Here is a 19,921-nt window from a genome sequence, read left to right on the forward strand (position 1 = left end):
AATTTCTAAATTTCTTTTATTTTTATTTATTTATTTATTTATTTATTTATTTATTTATTTATTTATTTTGAGACAGCGTTTCGCTCTTGTTGCCCAGGCTGGAGAGCAATGGTGCGATCTTGGCTCACCGTAACCTCCGCCTCCCGGGTTCAAGTGATTCTCTGGCCTCAGCCTCCTGAGTAGCTGGGATTTCAAGCATGCGCCACCACACCTGGCTAATTTTGTATTTTTAGTAGAGACGTGTTTCTCCATGTTGTTCAGGCTGGTCTTGAACTCCCAACCTCAGGCGATCTGCCTGCCTCGGCCTCCCAAAGTCTTGGGATTACAGGTGTGAGCCACTACACCCAAACTTATTTTTTATTTTTTTTGACACAGGGTCTCACTCTGTTGCCCAGGCTGGAGTGCAGTGGCATAATCACAGCTCACTGAAGTCTCAACCTCCTGGGCTCAAGCAATCCTCCCACTTCAGCTACTTGAGTAGCTGCTCACACAGCTGCAGGCACCTGCTACCACACCGGCTAATTTTTGTACTTTTTGTAGACATGAGGTTTTGCCATCTTGCCGAGGCTGGTCTCAAACTCCGAGGCTCAAGCAATCCACCTACCTCGGCCTCCCAAAGTGCTAGGATTACAGGTATGAGCCACCATGCCCAGACCCTTTTAATATTTTAAGAAAAAATTATATGCATGAGTTATTTTGATAAAAAACATACATAACTCTTTTCCATAAAAATATATATAAGCTGTTAAAATATGAATTTTTTTAAAAAATTAAAGTCAGAACCAGAAAAAACAGAAATTACAATAGAAAGATGGGAAGAGAGGGAGACATAAATATGCAGATTATAAAGTTCTACACTAAGATGGAACATGATACTGATGAGCCTAGAATTTGACTGAGCATCATAAATGCCAAGATGAAAAGAGAAACATATTTATTTATATAGTTTTCCCCATCCAGGTAGAGAAAATGCAACAAGTTCCTTGAATAAGCAACATATCTCCACACTGCTCTAAAATAAATTTCTCACATGGAATTTGATATGCTGTTACCATACACCATCTATAACCAATACGTACCCAAAACAACCCCACTGACACGGCATTTCCCAATGTGTTCAGGCTCTGGTTCTGTAAGAATAAGATCTTCTACAGCTCCCTCCTGAACAGTAAGCAGTGGTGTATTCAAGATTTCTTTCTGTCAAAAGAAAATGCCAGTTGAAACATGGTAATTAAACAATCACTATAATCTTTCCTGTGCTCATGCCCTATTTTTACCTGCATGTTCTGTTTATAGAGTTTCCTATCAATCTGAGCTCTCAGACCCCACACAGCTGGTCCCTTACGCCGGTTTAATACTTTATAGTGTACACCAGACTGGTCACAGATGCGAGAACACAGGCCATCCAAGGCATCTACTTCCCTCATTAAATGTCCCTTTCCGATGCCACCAAAGGAAGGATTACATGACATCTGACCTAAAGAGAATAGACATAAACAAAATAAATATATGAGCACCTTGCACATAGTGACTACTTAATAAGGAAATGTTTATACAGGTGACTATAATCATCTCATATGATAAAAAATAGAAAATGTGAAAGATACACTACAAAGAAAATTCCAAAGACCCAATGGGATGCAAAAGTGTCCAGGGCAACCTGGATAACAAACCACTTCCTGAACTTCCTTTTGTTTTTTTTTAAGATGGAGTCTCACTCTGTCACCCAGGGTGGAGTGCAGTGGTACAATCTTGGCTCACTGCAACCTCTCCCTCCTGGATTCAAGCGATTCTCCTGCCTCAGCATCCCGAGTAGCTGGGATTACAGGTGTCCGGCACTACACCCGGCTAATTTTTGTATTTTTGGTAGAGACGGGTTTCACCATGTTGACCAGGCTGGTCTCAAACTCCTGACCTCAGGTGATCTGCCCATCTCGGCCTCCCAAAGTGCTGGGACTACAGCCGTGAGCCACCGTGCCCGGCCTGAACTTTCTTTTGAATCTCCTCCTTGATGCATATTTTTACTGTTTCACTAGGTTGCCTTTTCCTTTCAAATATGTAATCCTTACCCCATGAAACCTTTCTAAATCAAGTATACTTGGTTTTTAAATGTATTTGTTCTTTTTTGATACAGCACCAGAGGAATCTACCAAATCAAGCACACTTGTAAGAGGTCCCTAGTCCTTCAACATAAATAAGGACAAAAATAAATAAATAAATAAAGGGCCGGGTGTGGTGGCTCCCGCCTGTAATCCTAGCACTTTGGGAGGCCAAGGAGGGTGGATTGCTGGAGCTCAGGAGTTTGAGACCATCCTGGGCAACACGGTGAAACCCTGCCTCCACTAAAATACAAAAAAATTAGCCAGGCGTGGCAGTTTGCACCTGTAATCCCAGCTACTTGGGAGGCTGAGGCAAAAGAATCACTTGAACCTGGGAGGCTGAGGTTGCTGTGAGCCGAGATGGCAACCATCGCATTCCAGCCTGGGTGACAAGAGTGAGACTCTGTCTCAAAAAAAAAAAAAAAACAAGAAAAAAAAAAACAAGCCCCTTGGCACTGGTTCAGTTACAACCAATTATGTCTTCCATAAATGCCATCTGATATTTTCTTTTTGCACTTACTTTGCAGAATTAAATATAATTAAATTACAAATTTCTTGCGCGTGAAGACCATATTTTATACCTTTCCCTTACATTTACCCAGTCTTACTCAGAGGTCTAAACCCATGTGATTACCTCAAAAGTTTTTATAGGAGGTGGAGGGATGGGCAAGTTGTGTCAATATCCACATATCCACTGCCACCACATCAAGATTCAAGACCTCCAAAAGTTGTTCTTTTTTTTTGAGACAGAGTTTCGCTCTTGTCGCCCAAGCTGGAGTGCAATGGCACAATCTCAGCTCACTGCAACCTCCACCTCCTGGGTTCAAGCGATTCTCCTGCCTCAGCCTCCCAAGTAGCTGGGATTACAGGCATACGCCACCAGGCCTGGCTAATTTTGTTTTTTTTTTTTTTTTTGAGACAGGGTTTCTCCATGTTGGTCAGGCTGGTCTCGAACTCCCGACATCAGGTGATCTGCCCACCTTGACCTCCCAAACTGCTGGGATTACAGGCATGAGCCACCGTGCCCAGCCAAGACCTCCAAAAGTTTTAATGGTCTCCACAGGGAGACTGGATAGCACAGCGATTATGAGCCTGAAGTGTCATTATGAGGAGAGTGTGTGAAAGAGATCTGGCTCAATTTCTAGACCTACCACTTATGAGCTCTGTGATCACGGCAAGTTACCTAACATACCTTAGTCTCTCTACTGTAAAAACAGGAATGACAGCTGTGGTAGATTATTTTCCTCCTTTTTCCTTTGAAATAGAAGACTCCTAGGCTCCCCAAATGCTGGGATTACAAGAGTGAGTAATCACCCCTGGCCTAGGTCTTTATTTTATTATTATTTTTTAAAAATATGGAACACTTCACAAATGTGTGCATCATCCTTGTGCAGGGGCTATGCTAATCCCTATATCATCCCAATTTTAGTTTATGTTGTTGCCAAAGCAAGCACTAGGTCTTTATTTTTTAAAAATATAAACAACAGGGCCGGGCGCGGTGGCTCACGCTTGTAATCCCAGCACTTTGGGAGGCCGAGGCGGGCGGATCACGAGGTCAGGAGATCCAGACCACGGTGAAACCCCGTCTCTACTAAAAACACAAAAAAAATTAGCCGGGCGTGGTGGCGGGCGCCTGTAGTCCCAGCTACTCGGAGAGGCTGAGACAGGAGAATGGCGTGAACCCGGAAGGCGGAGCTTGCAGTGAGCAGAGATTGCGCCACTGCACTCCAGCTTGGGCAACAGAGCGAGACTCCGCCTCAAAAAAAAAAAAAAAAAAAAAAAAAAAATATATATATATAAACAACAGGCCAGGCGTGGTGGCTCACGCCTGTAATCCCAGCACTTTGGGAGGCTGAGACAGGTGGATCACCTGAAGTCAGGAGTTCGAGACCAGCCTGGCCAACATGATGAAACCCCATCTCTACTAAAAATACAAAAAAATAGCTGGGCGTGGTGGCAGGCTCCTCTAATCCTAGCTACTTGGGAGGCTGAGGCAGGAAATTGCTTGAACCCGGGAGGTGGAGGTTGCAGTGAGCCAAGATTGCACCACTGCATTCTAGCCTGGTCGACAACAGCAAAACTCTGTCTCAAAAATGAAAAAAAAGAAAAGAAAAGAAAAAAAAAACCCACTTGAATGTATGATGAGAAAAGTATAATCTTTTAGGAAATCATATAGCCTCCTCTCCCCCACTCACAAAACCGCAGTTAATAGTATACATTTCTTCACAGTTACGAGCTGAATGGTCATTTTAAAGAAGAATTTCAGGAATAAATACGTGATTTATTCACAACTTTTACAAAACAAGTAAATATTCTAATTACTGCTCCTAAGCAAAAGGAAGGAGGAAAGACCGAGGCATATATAATTTACAAGTTGATGTTTTAGCTAGTATCTGTCATGATGCTACAGAATGGCCATCCAACCATTACCCATTAGAGCAAAAAAAGTACTGTCCAGTACTAAGCACAAAATCCAGGGACGACAACCCAGAAGGAATAAAGGATGCAAAAGGTAGCATGGCGCTGGGCGCTGGGCGCTGTGGCTCATGCCTGCAATCCCAGCACTTTGGGAGGCCGAGGCGGGCGGATCACAAGGTCAGGAGACTGAGACCATCCTGGCTAACATGTTGAAACCCCATCTCTACTAAAAATACAAAGAAAAAAAAATTAGCCGGGCGTGGTGGTGGGTGCCTGTAATCCCAGCTACTCGGGAGGCTGAGGCAGGAGAATGGCATTAACCCGGGAGGCGGAGCTTGCAGTGAGCCGAGATGGCGCCACTGCACTTGAGCCTGGGTGACAGTACAAGACTCCGTCTCAAAAAAAAAAAAAAAAAAAAGGTAGCATGGTTCTTCCAAAGGGCGTCACAAAATCTTGACAGAAACACAAAGATCAGGCTGGGCAGAGTGCTGCGCACCTGCAATCCCAGCTACTGGTTAGGCAGAGGCAGGAAAAGTTCTTGAGTCCAGAAAGCAGAGCCTGTAATGTGCAACGATCGTGCCTATGAGTTGTCACTGCACTCCAGCCTGGGCAACATAGCGAGACCGTCTCTAAAAAAATTTTTTTTAAATAAAAACACAAGAACCGTTTAATAAACGATTTTTAAATTTTATTATTATTATCATTATTTTGAGACGGAGTTTTGCTCTTTTGCCCAGGCTGGAGTGAAGTGGCGCAATCTCGGCTCACTGCAACCTCTTGCTCTGGGTTCAAGCAATTCTCCTGCCTCAGCCTCCTGAGTAGCTGGAATTACAGGCATGCGCCACCATGCCCGAATAATTTTTGTATTTTTAGTAGAGACGGGGTTTCGCCGTGTTGGCCAAGCTGGTCTCAAACTCCTGACCTCAGGTGATCCACCTGCCTCGGCATCCCAAAGTGCTGGGATTAAAGAAGTGAGCCACTGCACCGGCCATAAACCATTGTTAATGTTAATTTACCCTTTATCTGGAGTAACATAGTAGAAGGTAAACGCAGCAATGAACTAAGAAGCTACCAGCGAGTATTCTTGAAGTTTCTCCCTTTCCCAAGGCACGGACTCCGAACCCCAACCTCCCACAACGGACGACTGTCAGCAGCCGCATAATCTATGGTTCGCAGAATAGACTAATATAGAGTTCTGGCCTCGCCCGCCTGATCCTTGCGAGACACTGATCGAGGCTAAAACCACAGAAGGTAGGATTCTCACTAGCTTTGAGGGAGGGAAGAGGTCCCCCGCTTCAGACCGGGGGAGGCAGGAAGGAAGCAGCCTGCGTCCTACGCCAAGTTCCACAGCACCCGCGCTCCTCACCGATCGTATCCACGCGGTGAGTGAGAAGCAGAGTCCGAGAGCCGCACCGAGCGGCGGCGGTGGCTGCCTCAGTCCCGGCATGTCCTCCACCAATGACTATCACGTCGAAGTGCGGAGTCCGGGGCGCCGCGCTGTCACTGCTCAACCGTGCCAACGGAAATTGCTGCTTGGTGAAGGAAGCCGCGACCCAACGGCCACAGCCTCGGAAGTAGAACATGCTGGGAGAAAATCTATCTGACTTTGAAGCTGACACGAGTGACGGTCAAAAAAACTTACGCAACAAGAGAGAACCTGCAGGGCGCGGCCATCTTGTTTTAATGTCGCGGCGTAGGACGTCTACGTCCAGCGGCGCCGCCGCTGATTGGCGGTTTGGAGCTACTTTCCTAGTGAGGGAGACAGGTGATCGCACGGATGGCCAGTTGTGTATTTTCTTTCCTAGTTCGTGCGGGCTTTTTTTTTTTTTTTTTTTTTTTTTGAGACGGAGTCTCGCTCTGTCGCCCAGGCTGGAGTGCAGTGGCGCGATTTCGGCTCACTGCAAGCTCCGCCTCCCGGGTTCGCGCCATTCTGCCTCAGCCTCCAGAGTAGCTGTGACTACAGGCGCCCGCCACTGCGCCCGGCTAATTTTTTGTATTTTTAGTAAAGACTGGATTTCACCGTATTAGCCAGGATGTTCTCGATCTCCTGCCTTCGTGATCCGCCCGTGCGGGCTTTTTGATTTCCTGTGGTTCTGGCTTGGGAGCTCCTAATAAAGGTCATCTTTTGTACTTTCTCAGGCCCTGCAGTCTTTATCGCCAGGTGGCCACCTACGATCAAAGAATTTGATCACTTTGCCTTATCAGATCTTTGTGATCTGGCAATCTGATACACTGTCACCTTCTGTTTGTCTATAAAAACTAAGGGCTGAAAATAAGAATAGATTCGGGCCGGGTGCAGTGGCTCACGACTGTATTCCCAGCACTCTGGGAGGCCGAAGCAGGTGGATCACGAGGTCAGGAGATGGAGACCATCCTGGCCAACATGGTGAAACCCCATCTCTACTAAAAAAAAAAAAAAAAAAAAAAAAATTAGCCAGGAGTGGTGGCATGCGCCTGTAATCCCAGCTACTCAGGAGGCTGAGGCAGGAGAATTGCTTGAACCTGGGAGGCGGAGGTTGCAATGAGCCAAGATTGTGCCACTACACTCCAGCCTGGGCGACAGAGCAAGACTCCGTCTCAAAAAAAAAAAAAAAAAAAAAAAAAAGAAAAAAAGAAAAGAAAAAGAATAGATTCCAAAGGAGTTCAAATATATTTGTGGACTGAAAGATTCATGATGGTGTCCGGGCATGGTGGCTCACGCCTGTAATCCTAGCACTTTGGGAGGCCGAGGGGGGCGGATTGCCTGAACTCAGGAGCTCGAGACCAATCTGGGCAACATGGTGAAACCCCATCTGTACTAAAATACAAAAAAAATTAGCCAGGTGTGGCGGTGTGCACCTGTAGTCCCAGCTACTTGGGAGGCTGAGGCAGGAGAATTGCTTGAACCCGTAGGCAGAGGTTGCAGTGAGCCAAGATTGTGCCACTGCACTCCAGCCTGGCGACAGAGTGAGACTCCGTCTCAAAAAAAAAAAGAGAGAGATTCATGATGGCTAATTAGAAGAATCGGTTGGTTGGAGGTTAAATGTCCAGCCCTTTGGAATTCACAGCCTTTCACAATTCACAGCCTTTCTCAGAAAGGAAATGTTTGACTGGAGAATGAAACAAGTGTGGTATTGCAGGATCCGGCCAGCAGCCCACAATGCAATGGGGCTCTTTCTTTGTTCCCAGGCGGATTGGCAGGTCGAGAAATAATAGACACACACAAGATAGTGAAAGCTGGGTCCAGGGGAGGTCACTGCCTTCTGGTCCCGCGACGCCGCCAATACACTGGACATACCAGCATGTATTATTAAGTTTAGTGAGAGCAGGGGTAGGTTAGTGAGGGATTTAGGGTCATTTGATTATGAGGTGAGATGGTCACATGGGGATGAAGTAATTCTTTAACATAACATCTGTATGCAGAAGTACAGTATACAGAGATAACAACTTACAATATAGTGTGTGCATCAGTAATTTCTAACAGAACCTTAAAACAGAAACAGTGTTTCCATAACCTACGATTAGCAAGATATGAATCAGCAGTAACAGTTGCAGCAAAAGCTGGTTACAAATAATCCATAGAAACAGGACATGAAGCTAGACAATCAGACCAGAAATTCTCAGAAGGGAGTATGCCTTAACTCTAAAGAGGCCTAGAAGAGCCGTGGCAAGATGAGGGTGTTTATAGCCCTATCTTACCCATAGGGACAGGTGCCCCTCATGCGTCCGTTTAGAGGCTTTCCACAAGGGTTGCATTCCATTCCCAGAGCTATGAACATCTGCTTTTCTGGGATAGGAATCTTGGTGATGCATGTCCGTTCATAGGCTCTCTGCAGGGGGAAGCACATCGCCCACTGTTGGCTCATTCTAGCAGTCCAACCTGGCATTGTCTTTACACAATCCTGCATGCAACTTCATATTTACAATAATCAGGAGCATTTCATCTTTTATTCCATAGCAATAGTTTCAGGGGGTCTCCCTACAGCGTGGCAGTTTTATTGTTCTAATTATAAAAAGCATCAAATACATAGGCCGGGAGTGGTGGCTCACGCCTGTAATCCCAACACTTTGGGAGGCCAAGGTGGCGGATCACTTGAGTCTGCCAGGAGTTTGAGACCAGCCTGGTCAATATGGCGAAACCCTATCTCTAGTAAAAATAGAAAAATTAACCTGGCATGGTGCTGAGTGCCTGTAGTCCCAGCTACTCAGGAGGCTGAGGCAGGAGAATCGCTTGAACCCAGGAGGCAGAGGTTGCAGTGAGCCCAGATGGTGCCACTGCACTCAAGCCTGGGTGACTGAGACCCTGTCTCAAAAACAAAACAAAACAAAACAAAACAAAAACCCATAAAACAAAAAACAGTAAACATTATTTCTTTTCTTTATTATTATTTTTTTCATAATAGGATCTTCTTCTGTTTCCCAGGCTGGAGTGCAGTGGTGCTATCATGGCTCACTGCAACCTCCACCTCCTGGACTCAAGCGATCCTCCTGCCTCCATCTCCCAAATAGCTGGGACCACAGATGTGGGTGGACACTAGGCCTGGCTAATTTGGTTTCTTTGTTGTTCTTTTTTGTTTGTTTGTAGACATGGGGTTGAGGGAGGGGGTGTCTCACTATGTTGCCCAGGTTGGTCTTGAACTCCTGGCCTCAAGCAATCCTCCCAAAGTGCTGGGATTACAGGTGTGAGCCCTGCTCCCAGCCCATTTTTGATATTTTTTCTTTAAAATTTTTTTTTGCTTTCTGCAACTTTGGTTAAATATTTTTTTAATAAAAATTAGATCATAGTGTGTGCAGTTTTGTAATCTATTCTTTAGTTAATAATCATGAACACTTTTCTATCCAAAAAAATAATAACAATAACTTAAGACATAAGGAAACTCTGGATGATACCTTAGGGATGAGGGAAAGTACCCAAAAATTAAAGTGGGAAGGCATTCATATCTCAAGTACAGAAAGCCTTTAGAACGCATGTGCAGTGCAAAGTGGGGGGTTTACAGAGGAAGCAGCAGCTCTGTGTAGACCTCCTGGGCCACAGGTAGGCTTCACAGAGGGGCTTGCAAAAGGATCAACTTCTGGGGTATGATTCTCTGGCCCAGGCAGCTGTATGCAGGCAAGGCGGGAATTTTAGTTTCTCTGTCTAGAAGGCTGTGGACAGGTTATAGACAGGTCAAGGCTACAAAGTCACAAGGAGATCACTTTCTGGGCTTATGACTGAGATAGGCTCTACCAGATGTTCTCATACCCAAGGCTGACTAGAGACAAACATGAGGTATACAGAGTAAGATGTAATCCCAGCATTTTGGGAAGCCAATGTGGGCATATCACTTGAAGCCAGGAGTTCGAGACCAGCCTGGACAGCATGGTGAAACCTCATCTCTACTAAAAATACAAAAATTAGCCAGGGTGGTGGCGTGCGCCTGTAATCCCAGCTACTTGGGAGGCTGAGGTACGAATTGCTGCAATGAGCTGACATTGCACTGCTGCACTCCAGCTTGGGTGGCAGAGTGAGACGCTGTCTCAGAAAAAAAAAAGAAGTGGTAACGTCAACCAGATAAAATATATACCCACAAATAAATTTCCTGGGGTTTCCTACTAGATAAAATCCAAGTTCCACATCAAGACCCAACTAAATGGTCATTTTCTCTATGATTTGGACACTGATTGTTGCAGTAAGGTTGAATAAAGAATGAGTTCTCCTCCTTTGGTAGGCCAATAGTAGAGATATTTGATCTGGCCCAGTGGATTGTTGCTTGCAAGCTTCTGGTTAAAGAAACCATCAGTGACTTAAGGGGACTTCAGAAACTGATGGAAGAGAGCATTTATTTTATTTTATTTTATTTTTCTTGAGATGGAGTCTCGCTCTGTCTCCCAGTCTGGAGTGCAGTGGCACGATCTCGGCTCACTGCAACCTCTGCCTCCCAGGTTCAAGCAATTCTCCTGCCTCAGCCTCCCGAGTAGCTGGGACTATGGGTGCCGGCCACCATGCAAGGCTAATTTTTGTATTTTTAGTAGAGACGGGGTTTCACCATATTGGTCAGGCTGGTCTCAAACTCCCGATCTCAGGTGACCCACCTGTCTCAGCCTCTCAAAGTGCTGGGATTACAGGCGTGAGCCACCGCGCCCGACTGAGAGCATTTATTTCTATGTATTTTTTTTTTGGAGATGGAGTCTTGCTCTGTTGCCCAGGCTGGAGTGCAATGGTGCCATCTTGGCTCACTGAAACCTCCACCTCCCAGGTTCAATCAATTCTCCTGCCTCAGCCTCCCGAGTAGTTGGGATTACAGGTGCCCACCACCACACCCATCTAATTTTTGTATTTTTAGTAGAGACAGGTTTCACCATCTTGCCCAGGCTGGTCTCAAACTCCTGACCTTGAGATCTGCCTGCCTCAGCCTCCCAAAGTGCTGGGATTACAGGATTGAGCCACTGCACCCAGCCCGGAAGAGAGCATTAAACTAACTGTAGAGTCATTTATAGGATTTCATGACAAGCAGCTGAAGTCCTTGGAGAAAACAAACAGAACCATAGAGCAGAGGCCTTCAGAATGTGGTAGTTACCCCTGAATATCCTGGAAGACTATCCAGATGCACTTGCAGTTTCTTTTTCTTCTTTCTTTTTTTTTTTTGGCGACGGAGTCTCACTGTGTTGTCTAGGCTGGAGTGCAGTGGCACATCTCAGATCACTGCAACCTCTGCCTCCTGGGTTCAAGCGATTCTCCTGCCTCAGCCTCCCAAGTAGCTCCCAGGCATGCACCACCACACCTGGCTAATTTTTGTGTTTTTAGTAGAGATGGGGTTTCACCATGTTGGCCAGGCTGGTCTCCATCTCCTGACCTCAGGTGATCTGCCTGTGTGGATCTGCCAAACCACTGGGATTGCAGGCATGAGCCACCACACCTGGACAGCTCTTGCAGTTTCAAGGAAATGGATTTCCACATTTCAGCTTCCATTTTACTCTTCCCTGAAATTGGTTGGCTTGGGAACAAGTTTGACTATGCAATGGTCCTCCTTCTAATCCTCCTCCTTTTATATTTCACAAGAGAAAAATATACCTTTCTGGCATCCTAATTCAAACTACGGCTCATTGCTCCAGGGTGGTAAAAATCTCTTCGAACTTAAGAGAAGGATATATAAAAATACTTGTTTCAGGGAAATCTTTTAAAAAAGTAAGGCATTTTTGTCCATTGACAGGTGAATGGATAAACAAAATGTGATATATACATACAAAGCAATATTATTCAGCCCTAAAACGGAAGGAAATTCTTGCAACGTAGATGAACATTGGCTAAGAGCGATAAGCCAGTAACAAAAAGACAAACATTGCATCATTTCACTGACATAAAGTACTTAGAGCAGTCAAAATCACAGTCAGAAAGTAGAATGGTGGTTGCCAGGGGCTAGAGAGAGGAGAGAATGAGGAGTTATTGTTTATGGGTACAGAGTTTCAGTTTTGCAAGATGAAGAGTTTTGAAGATCGATGATAGTGATGGTTGCATAGGAATGTGAACATACTTAATATCATTGAATTATACACCCCCCAAAAATGGTTCAAATAGTACAAAGGGAAAAAAAAGTAGTCAAGGCTTTCTAAACCTAAGAGGTTCTTGTCTAATATGCATTTCTTTTATTATTATTATTATTTTTTTTTTTTTTTTCAGACAGAGTCTCGTTCTGTCACTCAGGCTGGAGTGCAGTGGCAGGATCACTCACTGCAACCTCTGCCTCCTGGGTTCAAGCTGTTCTCCTGCCTCAGCCTCCCGTGTAGCTGGGACTATGGGTGCCGGCCACCATGCAAGGCTAATTTTTGTATTTTTAGTAGAGACGGGGTTTCACCATATTGGTCAGGCTGGTCTCAAACTCCCAACCTCAGGTGATCCACCCGCCTCAGCCTCCCAAAGTGCTAGGATTACAGGCGTGAGCCACCGCACCCGACTGAGAGCATTTATTTTTATGTATTTTTTTTTTGGAGATGGAGTCTTGCTCTGTTGCCCAGGCTGGAGTGCAATGGCACCATCTTGGCTCACTGAAACCTCCACCTCCCAGGTTCAATCAATTCTCCTGCCTCAGCCTCCCGAGTAGTTGGGATTACAGGTGCCCACCACCACACCCATCTAATTTTTGTATTTTTAGTAGAGACAGGTTTCACCATCTTGCCCAGGCTGGTCTCAAACTTCTGACCTTGAGATCTGCCTGCCTCAGCCTCCCAAAGTGCTGGGATTACAGGAGTGAGCCACTGCACCCAGCCCGGAAGAGAGCATTAAACTAACTGTAGAGTCATTTATAGGATTTCATGACAAGCAGCTGAAGTCCTTGGAGAAAACAAACAGAACCATAGAGCAGAGGCCTTCAGAATGTGGTAGTTACCCCTGAATATCCTGGAAGACTATCCAGATGCACTTGCAGTTTCTTTTTTTTTCTTTCTTTTTTTTTTTGGCGACAGAGTCTCACTGTGTTGTCTAGGCTGGAGTGCAGTGGCACATCTCAGATCACTGCAACCTCTGCCTCCTGGGTTCAAGCGATTCTCCTGCCTCAGCCTCCCAAGTAGCTGGGATTACAGGCATGCACCACCACACCTGGCTAATTTTTGTGTTTTTAGTAGAGATGGGGTTTCACCATGTTGGCCAGGCTGGTCTCCATCTCCTGACCTCAGGTGATCTGCCTGTGTGGATCTGCCAAACTGCTGGGATTGCAGGCATGAGCCACCACACCTGGACAGCTCTTGCAGTTTCAAGGAAATGGATTTCCACATTTCAGTTTCCATTTTACTCTTCCCTGAAATTGGTTGACTTGGGAACAAGTTTGACTATGCAATGGTCCTCCTTCTAATCCTCCTCCTTTTATATTTCACAAGAGAAAAATATACCTTTCTGGCATCCTAATTCAAACTACGGCTCATTGCTCCAGGGTGGTAAAAATCTCTTTGAACTTAAGAGAAGGATATATAAAAATACTTGTTTCAGGGAAATCTTTTTAAAAAGCAAGGCATTTTTGTCCATTGACAGGTGAATGGATAAACAAAATGTGATATATACACACAAGGCAATATTATTCAGCCCTAAAACGGAAGCAAATTCTTGCAACATAGATGAACATTGGCTAAGAGCGATAAGCCCAGTAACAAAAAGACAAACATTCCATCAATGTAACTGGGATCACAGACATGTGCCATCACACCCAGCTAATTTTTTGTATTTTCAGTAGAGACAAAGTTTCATCATGTAGGCCAGGCTGGTCTTGAACTCCTGACCTCAGCAGATCTAGGGCCCCTGAAGTGCTGGGATTATAGGCATGAGCCACTGCGCCTGACCTCTAATATGCATTTCTATCAAGGGTTTTAGAAATAGATACTTGAAGGCCAGGCAAGGTGGCTCACGCCTGTAATCCCAACACTTTGGGAAGCCAAAGGGGGCAGATCACCTGAGGTCAGGAGTTTGAGACCAGCCTGGCCAACATGGTGAAACCCCGTCTCTACTAAAAAGGTAAAAAAAAAATAGCTGGGTGTGGTGGCAGGTGCCTATAATCCCAGCTACTCAGGAGGTTGAGGCAGGAGAATCGCTTGAACCAGGGAGGCGGAGGTTACAGAGAGCCGAGATAGCACCATTGCACTCCAGCCTGGACAAAAGTGAAACTCTATCTCGAAAAAAAAAAAAAAAGATATTTGAAAGCCTGTATTGAGATACTCTAGAATCACAACAGCTGAAGCAGTATGAATGATTTAAAATGTAAATGCCAGGTCGGGTGCAGTGGCTCATGCCAGTAACAGCACTTTGGGAGGCTGAGGCGGGCAGATAGCTTGTTGGGGACCAGCCTGGGCAACATAGTGAAACCACATCTCTACAAAACCATACAAAAATTAGCTGGGCATGGTGGGGCACGCCTGTAGTCCCAGCTACGAGAGAGGCTGAGTCAGGAGAATCTCTTGAACCTGGGAGGTGGAGGGTGTGGTGAGCCGAGATCGTGCCACTGCACCCCAGCCTAGGGGACAGAATGAGACCATCTCAGAAAAAAAAAAAAAAAAAAGGGGAAAAGTTTCTGGCCAGGCGCTGTGGCTCATGCCTGTAATCGCAGCACTTTGGGAGGCCGAGGCAGGTGGATCACTTGAGGTCAGCAGTTTGAGAGCAGCCTGGCCAACATAGTGAAACCCCGCCTCTACTAAAAATACGAAAAACTAGCCGGGCGTGGTGGCGGGTGTCTGTAATCCCAGCTACCCGGGAGGCTGAGGCAGGAGAATTGCTTGAACCCGGGAGGTGGAGGTTGCAGTGAGCCAAGATCGCGCCATTGCACTTCGGCCTGGGTGACAAGAGCGAAATTCCGTCTCAAAAAAAAAAAAAAAAAAAAGAAAGAAAAAAGAAAAATAAAAAAAAAAGAAAGGAAAGAAAAAGTTTCTGTGGCAGGGCACAGTGGCTCACGCCTACAATTCCAGCACTTTGGGAGGCTGAGGAGGGAGAATCGCTTGAGTCTAGGAGTTCGAGACCAGCCTGGGCAACATAGTAAGACCTCTCCATGTATATAAAAAAAATTAAAAAGAAAAGAAAGGAAAGAAAAGAAAAGAAAAAGCTGGGTGGGCATGGTGTCCGCACCTGTAGTAACAGCTACTCAGGATGCTGAGGTGGGAGGATCGCTTGAGCCCTGGTGGCTGAGGTTGCAGTGAGCTGAGATCGCGCCCCCCTAACTCAAACCAAAATTAAATTTAAAAAAACTTTCACTTGAAAGAGAAATTTTCTCTGTCGATGTTTTTGTTTTGTTTTGTTTTGTGATGGAGTCCTGTTGCCCAGGCTGGAGTGCAGTGGCAAGATCTCGGCTCACTGCAACCTCTGCCTTCTGGGTTCAAGCAGTTCTCTGTCTCGGCCTCCCGAGTAGCTGGGACTACAGGCACCACCAAGCCCGGCTAATTTTTTGTATTTTTAGTAGAGACGGGGTTTCACCATGTTGGCCAGGAAGGTCTCGATCTCTTGGCCTCGTGATCCGCCCGCCTCAGCCTCCCAAAGTGCTGGGATTACAGGCGTGAGCCACCACGCCTGGCCTCTTTTTCTTTTTTGAGACAGAGTCTCGCTCTGTCGCCCAGGCTGGAGCGAAGCGGCACGTCTCGGCTCACTGCAACTTCCGCCTCCCGGGTTCAAGTGATTCTCCATCCTCAGCCTCCCGAGTAGCTGGGATTACAGGTGCCCGCCACCACGCCAAGCTAATCTTTGTATTTTTTTGTAGCGACGGGGTTTCTTTCGCCTTGTTGGCCAGGCTGGTCTTGAACTCCTGACCTCAGGCGATACACCCACCTCCGTCTCCCAGATTGCTGGGATTACAGGCGTGAGTCACTGTGCCCAGGCAACACACACACACACACACACACACACACACACACACACACACTTAATTATAAGAGAGACCAGGTGCCAGGCTGGTCTCAAACTCCTGAGCTCAAGCGACCTGCCCGCCTCGGCCTCTCGGATGCTGAGGTTACAGGCGTGAGCCACCGCTCCCGGCCCTACCTCATCTTAAGACAGGGGCACGGATTGCCCTGGAGGGTTAGAAACTTCGAGGCTTTTGTAGTCTCAGGAAAGGCAAAGGCCGCGGCCAGCCTCTTCGCGGCATGGGCGTGGCTCCCAGCGACTTTTCAGCCTGGGGTTCCCCTTCGAGTCGCAGACGCTGTGTGCCCGCCAGTAGTGCTTGGTTTCCAACAGCTACTGCTGGCTCTTCCTCTTGCGGCCTTTTCCTGAAACGGATTCTTCTTTCGGGGAACAGAAGCGCCAGCCCTGAAGTCTTGGCAAGGAAAGGCCATGCGGAGAGATTCCGAGGCCGGAGCCACTGCCTCTGAGGTTTCCGCGCGGAGTGCCAGGGGCGCCCCGACGGATCCCAACGAGTCTCCGGCTGCCCCAGAGGCCGCCCTGCCTAAGGCGGGAAAGTTCGGCCCCGCCAGGAAGTCGGGATCCCGGCAGAAAAAGAGCGCCCCGGACACCCAGGAGAGGCCGCCCGTCCGCGCAACTGGGGCTCGCGCCAAAAAGGCCCCTCAGCGCGCCCAGGACGCGCAGCCCCCTGACGCCACCAGCGCCCCTGGGGCAGAGGAGCTGGAGCCTCCTGCAGCTCGGGAGCCGGCTCTTTCCAGGGCTGGTTCTCGCGCCAAAAAGGCCCCTCAGCGCGCCCAGGACGCGCAGCCCTCTGACGCCACCAGCGCCCCTGGGGCAGAGGGGCTGGAGCCTCCTGCGGCTCGGGAGCCGGCTCTTTCCAGGGCTGGTTCTCGCGCCAAAAAGGCCCCTCAGCGCGCCCAGGACGCGCAGCCCTCTGACGCCACCAGCGCCCCTGGGGCAGAGGGGCTGGAGCCTCCTGCGGCTCGGGAGCCGGCTCTTTCCAGGGCTGGTTCCCGCCACCAGAGAGGCGCGCGCTGCTCTCCGAAGCCAAGACCCCCGCCCGGGCCCGGGGACGTGCCCAGCCCCGGCATGCCGGTCTCGGACCCCATTCTCGTACAGGGGGATGCGGCGCCTGGGGCCGGGAAGCTCCGGGCGGTTTTGGAGAAGTTGAAGCTCAGCCGCCAGGAAATCTGCGAGGCGGCGGAGGTGGTGAACGGGGTTGTGGACCACCTGCTGCGCAGACTGCAGAAGTACGACTCCGAGTTCAGAGGCGTCGGGCTGCTGCGCACCGGGAGCTACTATGAGCACGTGAAGGTGAGCTGCTTGGCGCCCTGCCGCCGAGCCCCGCTGCTCGGCCTTCCGCAATTCGCAGTCCCTACCTTCCCCGGGTCGCGCCCCTCACTTCCCTTCGGAAGTAACTTAGGCTTTTGCATGTTTTTCGGTAGCCTATTCTAAGTAAAACGACAAACCGTTCGTTTATTCATCTACACATCCAACGATCAGACAACCAACCGGTACTGATTGCTGGCTAATTTCAAGACACTGCTCCCGGGGGAATTCAAATGTATGGGTTAATTCATGCAAGCCGACATGTATCGAGTTTCCGTAACAGGGCAGTGTTTGATGGTGTGGACCTGAGGTCCCAAGTCAGATATTGACTTGGATAATTTGAAGTGATCTGTTAAAAATTACACGTAGACTTTTTCCTATGAGGAAGACCTCTTACTCCATAGAAAAAAGATCTTAAGTTTCTCTTTCCCTCTTCCTCCCGCCCCCTCTCCTGCTATCCCGTCTGTCCCCAGTTTCTTTTTTTTCTTTTTTCTTTTCTTTTTTTTGAGGCGGAGTCTCGCTGCGTCCCCCAGGCTGGAGTGCAGTGGCGCGATCTCGGCTCACTGCAAGCTCCGCCTCCCGGGTTCACGCCATTCTCCTGCCTCAGCCTCCTGAGTAGATGGGATTACAGGCATGAGCCTCCACTCCGGCTAATTTTGTGTTTTTAGTAGAGACGGGCTTTCTCCATGTTGGTCAGGCTGGTCTCGAACTCCCGACCTCATGTGATCTGCCAGCCTCAGCCTCCTCCCACAGTGCTGGGATTACAGGTGTGAGCCACCGCCCCTGGCTTCTTTTCTCTTCTCTCTCTTCTCTTCTCTCTTCTCTTCTCGTCTCTTTGTCTCTCTCTTTTCCTCCCTCCCTCCCTCTCTTCCTCTCTCTCTCTCTATTTCGTTCTTTCTTTCTTTTCTTCCTTTTTCCTTTTTTGATGGAGTTTCACTCTTGTTGCCCAGGCTGTAGTGCAGTGGTGCCATCTAGGTTTCACTGCAACCTCCGGCTTCCGGGTTCAAGCGATTCTCCTGCTTCAGCCTCCCAAGTAGCAGGGATTACAGGCGCCTGCCACCACTCCCGGCTAATTTATGTATTTTTAGTAGAGACAGGGTTTCACCATGTTGGCCAGGCTGGTCTCGAACTCTGACCTCAGATGATCCACCCACCTCGGCCTCCTCAAGTGCTGGGATTACAGGCTTGAGCCACCACACCCAGCCCAGACTGTGTCTTGAGCATGATTCTTTTTAATTAACTAATTTACTTTTCAGCATCAGATATGTCTCTGATTGAGCATGATTCTTATTACGTAAGTATCAATTCAGTTCAATTACTGTATATGGTGGGTCCAAAGGAAAAAGAAACTTACTAGTTAGAATTAGAGAACAAGACATTCAGAAGACAGTCTCCATTCAAAACCACTGTGTGTGTGTGTGTGTGTGTGTGTGTGTGTGTGTGTGTGTTTTGAGACAGAGTCTCGCTCTGTCACCCAGGCTGGAGTGCAGTGGCACGATCTCGGCTCACTGCAAGCTCTGCCTACTGGGTTCACGCCATTCTCCTGCCTCAGCCTCCCGAGTAGCTGGGACTACAGGCGCCTGCCACCATGCCCAGCTAATTTTTGTATTTTTAGTAGAGACGGGGTTTCACCGTGTTAGCCAGGCTGGACTCTATCTCCTGACCTCGTGATCTTCCCGCCTCGGCCTCCCAAAGTGCTGGGATTACAGGCGTGAGCCACCATGCCCGGCTCAGAATCACTTTGTTTTTAAAAATTATGCCAATGAAAAGAAATCCAGTGAAATTTGTTTTATCTAAAACTTTTTCTTTTTTTCTTTTTCTTTTTTTTTTGAGATGGAGTCTTGCTCTGTCACCCAGGATGGAGTGCAGTGATGTGATCTTGGCTCACTGTAACCTCCGCCTCCCGGATTCAAGTGAGTCTCCTTGCCTCAGCCTTCGGAGTAACTGGGATTATAGGCGGGCGTCACCTCGCCTGGCTAATTTTGTATTTTTAGTAGAGATAAGGTTTCAGCATGTTGGCCAGGCTGGTCTCGAACTCCTGACCTCAAGTGATCCACCTGCATCAGCCTTTCAAAGTGCTGGGATTACTGGCGTGAGCCACCGCACCCAGCCTAAAACTTTTTCTGTTACTGATTATGAGCTATATGTGGGCCAGGTACAGTGGACTCATGCCTGTGATCCTAGCACCATGGGAGGCTGAGGCAGGAGGAACTTGAGGCCAGGAGTTTGTGTCCAGCCTGGGCAACATAATGAGACCCCAGCTCTACCAAAAATAAGTTAAAAATTAGCTCGATGTGGTGGCACACACACGTAGTCCCAGCTACCTGGGACTACAGATTCTAGGTAAAAAAAAATCTTGAAAATACGTGGGAAGTTTCTTGTAGAAATTCCCTGTACAATTGTCAGTCCGTATGTTCTTTTCATTCTAAGTGTTAATGTACTTTACTATTTATATAGTTTGGACTCAGTGAAAAGGTTACATAGAAATCAATTAATTGTAGTCTTTTGTTTGTTTTTTTGTTTTGTTTTGTTTTGTTTTGTTTTGAGACAGAGTTTCACTCTTGTCGCCTGGGCTGGAGTGCAATGGCGTGGGTGGCCTCAGCTCACTGCAACCTCTGCCTCCCAGGTTCAAGTGATTCTCCTGCCTCAGCCTCCCGAGTAGCTGGGATTACAGGCATGCACCACCATGCCTGGCTAATATTTTGTATTTTTAGTAGAGATGGGGTTTCTCCATGTTGGTAAGGCTGGTCTCAAA

The 19,921-nt window shown here is 47.5% G+C and overlaps 2 protein-coding genes and 1 non-coding gene across 14 annotated transcripts in view; 1 reads left to right on the forward strand and 2 right to left on the reverse strand.

Annotated features, from left to right (window-relative positions):
• The window catches only part of MTO1 (mitochondrial tRNA translation optimization 1), a 46,871-nt gene extending 40,566 nt beyond the window's left edge, over window positions 1-6,305 (reverse strand). For 2 of the 5 annotated variants that reach the window (XM_063629934.1, XM_055256077.2), the window contains exons 1-3: window positions 5,884-6,233; window positions 1,278-1,477; window positions 1,080-1,197 (exon numbers count right to left, since the gene is read on the reverse strand). In XM_063629934.1, the coding sequence (XP_063486004.1) occupies window positions 1,080-1,197; window positions 1,278-1,477; window positions 5,884-6,100 (535 nt within the window). In that variant the 5' untranslated portion in view covers window positions 6,101-6,233. Of the gene's footprint in view, window positions 1-1,079; window positions 1,198-1,277; window positions 1,478-5,883 lie in introns of all 5 variants that reach the window. The other 3 variants (XM_055256087.2, XM_063629939.1, XM_063629943.1) reach the window with 3 other exon arrangements.
• LOC129477800 (U6 spliceosomal RNA) lies at window positions 3,449-3,551 on the reverse strand. The gene has a single exon (XR_008655987.1). It is a non-coding gene; the product is annotated as a U6 spliceosomal RNA (small nuclear RNA).
• A 9,559-nt stretch (window positions 6,306-15,864) lies between the features above and the next one.
• CGAS (cyclic GMP-AMP synthase) overlaps window positions 15,865-19,921 on the forward strand; it is a 46,444-nt gene continuing 42,387 nt past the window's right edge. For 5 of the 8 annotated variants that reach the window (XM_063629964.1, XM_063629961.1, XM_063629960.1 and 2 more), the window contains exon 1: window positions 15,904-17,151. In XM_063629964.1, the coding sequence (XP_063486034.1) occupies window positions 16,270-17,151 (882 nt within the window). In that variant the 5' untranslated portion in view covers window positions 15,904-16,269. Of the gene's footprint in view, window positions 17,152-19,921 lie in introns of all 8 variants that reach the window. The other 3 variants (XM_063629965.1, XM_055256125.2, XM_055256119.2) reach the window with 3 other exon arrangements.

This window comes from Symphalangus syndactylus, chromosome 2 (genome assembly GCF_028878055.3).
Source record: "Symphalangus syndactylus isolate Jambi chromosome 2, NHGRI_mSymSyn1-v2.1_pri, whole genome shotgun sequence".
In the NCBI taxonomy this organism is placed as follows: Eukaryota; Metazoa; Chordata; class Mammalia; order Primates; family Hylobatidae; genus Symphalangus; species Symphalangus syndactylus.